Raw genomic sequence first — 4,525 nt, 5'->3', positions numbered from 1 at the left:
GAGTTTCATTATTATATTCATTTCGACTTAAAAATTCAACCTCGCTGATGTATTCATTGCCGTAAGTACGAATTGGGTATGAATCGCACTAATCACGTTTAGTTTTGTCCTATAATCCACTAAAAAACTAAAACAAAATTTGGGTAAGCGAACCTAGTTGAAGTTCAATTTTACCCAACTCTAACCTCTCTCTTTTTGTGTAAGGAAAAATATAAATAATGTTTTTATATCTTTTGAATTCAATAATAATAGTAATATACATTAAAATAACAAAAATATATATTGAAAATTGAAAAAGCCAAAATTTTGATAAACCCAAAAAGAAAATTATTGGCTGTTGAAGGCTGTATGAGTTTAATTGCTGCTGGATACAAAGCAATGGAAAGGAAAAAGCAATGAAAGAAGATTGCAGAAAAACAAGTGGAGTGGTCTGCTGGAAAAATAAAATATCAGATGCAGGCAGCCATGTGAGAATCGGGTCACAACCGTTCGTGCATGCTCTTCTTACAACGTTGATGTCATCTCTCATCTGTTCATTAAAATCAATATATATATACGTACTCAGTTTTTTCAGATATTTCATTTTCAACTCTATAATGGAAGAGTGAAGGAAACCCCCCACCATTCTCATATCATTTCTCTTCTGTGTGTCGTCTTGTCCCATGCCATGCAGAAAATGGGCCCCACACACACACGTACTTTCCATTTGCATGCACTGTTCTTCGGAGAAATTTCATTATATGCTTTCTCTTTCACCCCTAAACAAAACTATACCATCTACATCAAATACAATATTAATGACATGCTGGCTTAGCATCTTCTTTAATGAAAGTGTTGTATAGGTTTTATGGGTAAACGTATCATCAAAATCCGTATTCGTGTATTAGAAGTTATATTGTATTTTATTTTTTTCTCAAAAAAATAAGTAAATTAATTTCTATACATTAGATCAAATAGTAAATTAATTCTTTCAATTGAAAATTTTATTCGTTTCTATTATTAGAAACTCGCTTGGATAACAAAATAACTAAACAATTATACATGTATCACATATACCTCATTTTAAAATACAATGACCAATTTTTAATTGAATCGTATGTCATTACGTATCATTTTGTATTTAACATGATTCAATTTCATGTCCTATTTATCAATTAAATGAAATTGTTCTAATTTTTTAAGCTACAAGGGCACTCCTTATTTAAATAATTCCTCCTCTCAAAATTATCAGTTTTTCTTTCTACTTTAAAAAATTGACCATTTTACTCATTTTTTAAAAAAAACCTTTTTGCACAATTTGAAAGTAGAAAGACAAAAAAAAATGCACCCGTGCTATTAGAATGACATATACAAATGCTAACTTTATTTGCAAGTATATATTGAGAAGTGTTGTTTCTCCAGTTTATATTATATATATATATATATATATTCTATCTGTTTCATTAGTATCATACAAGCACAAACTTCCAACAAATAATTCAACTTGGACAAAAATAGATTCATCATAGCAGCCAACGCAACGACATTATTATTATGAAGAGAAGAGGGAGACAAAAGATTGAGGTTCAAATTTTGAAACAAAATCTTTAGACAAAAACTACCCATGGTCCATAAGCAGATGATACAAAAGCAAAAAAAAACAAAGAAAAAGAGAAAAAGCAATGGCTAACACATCAAGAAAAGTTCAGATGTCCCCATTCACTTTATTTCATCAACTATTTTATATGGACTGAATCTGAAAGTACTAAATTCATATCCTAATTCCTTATAGACAGTCAGTTTGTAATGAAATTTTAGTTCAAACCCATAGTTGATGGCAACATTGTGGAACTAAACGCACCATCATATGGAAAAGATACTTACCTTGTAGCTGACTGGTTTTTACCATTTGACCACAATTCTCATTCTCCCTTATCACTGTCATTATCATCACCATCTAGCTCACTTTCATGGCTTTCATTGTACTTTACCTTGCTTCCTTGCGCTACATTCTCACCAACTATGCCATCAAAATCCAATTTTGGGATGTTCATTCCAGAATCTTTAAGGTTCCCACTAATGTTTACTTGTGCAGTGACAAGGTCTCTCTCAGGAATATAGGCTTCTAAAAAGTCTGAATCACCTTGCTTTTGTACCTCAATGTCACTGTTAATCAAAGGTGTTGGTGAAGTGGGACAAGTAATGGGTATTCTTGAGTAAAGCTGACCCAATTGATCAAAATAACTGCATGTTTTAGATTGTTGAGAACGTTTCTTACCATTTTCTTTGCTTTTCCTGAAATACTTGTTGATGTTTTCCCACTTTTCTTTGCATTTTTTGGCACTTCTTTGATAACCAAAGGAAGACATCAAAGAGCTCACTTGTTCCCAAACAGGTCCTTTTAATCCAGGTTCTCGAAACTTTGATTCTAAGTCACATCTCACTTGAATCAAGGCCTCAACCTCAGCTATAGGCCACCTGCTACTGTTATCAACTTTCACTCCATTAAAGGGTTCCATTGCATTTCCAGGTTGCTGTAACAATGGAGTCTTTCCTGGAAGATTGATGCTTTCACCTGTAATTTTCTCCAAATAGGAAACTATAAGAGCTTCTCTACTTGAAGCTAAAGCTTGTTCATGTGCCCTTGCAACGGCTTCCCTATTGCGTTTTTCAGCCTCTTGTTGCCTCCATGATTCTTCTTTCACTGACCTTTCTTTATCCATTCTTTCAATAAATTCCAAGAACCTTTTATGGAGACACTCTTGATGATCAGTCACTTGCTTCACCAAGCTCTCGAAAGCCACCACCATTGAACTCAATTGCTCCTTCATTTTCATCTTCCTCTTCTTCTTTTGAACCTTCCTTAATGAAGCTTCTTTCCCAATAGAAGCTTCGGATCCATGATCAACCCCAGTAGCAACAACATTACCACCCCCACCATTGGCACCTACTACATCATGCTCTTGAAACTTAGTTAAGTTCATGGAAGGACCAACATTTGCAGGTGAATTCTCGCCTGTGAGAGCAGACCCTGAACCAGCTTGAGCAGCTTCTCCACGCTTTCCAAGTCCATAAATTGCTTCAAGCTCACCAAACAGTCCATATTTGCTATCCAAATTCCTGCTTCTCACACTTGTAGATTGACCAGGTTGTTGCAAAACTTTGTTGTACTTAGTCCCCTCTACCATTTTAGCTCCATCTGCACTACACTGCCTATTATCTAATCTGTTTAAGGGCTTCCTGGTAACATTTTAACAAACACATGGGTGACAAAGAAATCAACTTTGAAAAGAAAAGAATAAAAAAACAGCAATCTTTATAAATTACCAAAAGGGTTCTTTGATGGGAGAATCTTCTTGAGGAGGCAAACAACGGGGCAAGAAAAGGGAATGTTGTTGCTGTTGCTCATTTCCATGGAGAAAAGTAGCACCGTTTTGCTGAGGATTCAAAGGTAAAGCAGCCTCTTTTTTCCCACTGTTTTCGTTAAGACCCAACTTGAAATTAACAGCCAAAAAGGGTTGTTGTTGATTATGATGATGAACAGATTCTGGGTGTTGAAATGGTTGAAACTGATGGTGGAAAAGCTGATGGGTAACTGGATTTTCATGTTGTTTATTATGTTGTTGAGAATGTAAAGGGTAAGGGAAAACAGGTTGTTGTTGGTGATTATGAGGATTGGAAATGAAGAAAATTGAAGCGGATGAAGAAGCATCATCATCCTCCATGAATTGCTGTTGTTGTAGATGATGATGATGATGGTGATGATGGGCACCATATTTGATGGGATGCATTTCTTTTGAAGGGGTTTTTTTTTTAATGTTTATTGAAGAACATTAATGCAAGAAGTAACCAAACGAGAGTCTTTCTTCATAGAAATGTTGAATTAAACACTGATTTTTTTAAAGGAAAAAAAGAGCAGCTGTTTTATGGGAATGGGATTATAATTTATAACATTAGATATTTCTAGAAGTGGTCTAGGGTTTCGGTTTATCCAAAAATAAATAAGTAATTTTTAATATTTAAAAATAAATTTAATATTTGAGGACGTAATTTTGTGTACATTAAAACGCATTATTCATAAAACGAAGAGGAATGATGAATAATTTTAAATATTATGTCAAAAAAATAAATATAATCAAAATTTATAATAAAATTATTAAAAAAAACATGAGTTAACATAATCTCTCTCAAGTGACGTGGGGTGGTTCAGCTCCATCAATAGGTGGTGGATCCGACTAATAATAATAGGGAAGAAAGAACAAGGTTTATACCCTATGAAAACCGTCAAGTACCATTCAATTAATGCATTTGGAAAATAATTACTATTTGGTCAAATTTCAAGTAGTGGGTGATTATGCAAAGTCTTAGTTTTGGTCACTACTTCATAGTCCTACCCTAGTCATCTTTCTCTACGAGTTACATTACAGGAAATCAATGATATAGCGGGGGTTTTTTTCACCTTTAGCGGCGTTTATAAAAGCCGAAAAAAAACTTAGGGACACTATCAAAAATGCTGCCCAGAAAGCCGCTAATATTATCGTCTAAT

General features: G+C 34.0%; 1 protein-coding gene across 2 annotated transcripts; it reads right to left on the bottom strand.

Moving 5' to 3' along the window:
* Positions 1-1,505: 1,505 nt before the first annotated feature.
* LOC107929965 (trihelix transcription factor GTL1) lies at positions 1,506-3,933 on the bottom strand. 2 transcript variants are annotated; one of them, XM_016861518.2, is made up of 3 exons: positions 3,307-3,901; positions 2,258-3,219; positions 1,585-2,145 (listed from the first exon to the last, which is right to left on the bottom strand). In XM_016861518.2, exons 1-3 carry the CDS (start codon positions 3,768-3,770, stop codon positions 2,105-2,107), a joined length of 1,467 nt encoding a protein of 488 aa, XP_016717007.2. In that variant the 5' UTR covers positions 3,771-3,901; the 3' UTR covers positions 1,585-2,104. The 2 variants fall into 2 exon arrangements, with proteins under 2 accessions (XP_016717006.2, XP_016717007.2); XM_016861517.2 differs by having other exon boundaries at positions 1,506-3,219; positions 3,307-3,933.
* Positions 3,934-4,525: the final 592 nt, after the last annotated feature.

Source organism: Gossypium hirsutum, chromosome D07 (assembly GCF_007990345.1).
Source record: "Gossypium hirsutum isolate 1008001.06 chromosome D07, Gossypium_hirsutum_v2.1, whole genome shotgun sequence".
In the NCBI taxonomy this organism is placed as follows: domain Eukaryota; kingdom Viridiplantae; phylum Streptophyta; class Magnoliopsida; order Malvales; family Malvaceae; genus Gossypium; species Gossypium hirsutum.
This window is presented reverse-complemented; position numbering and strand designations above follow the sequence as displayed.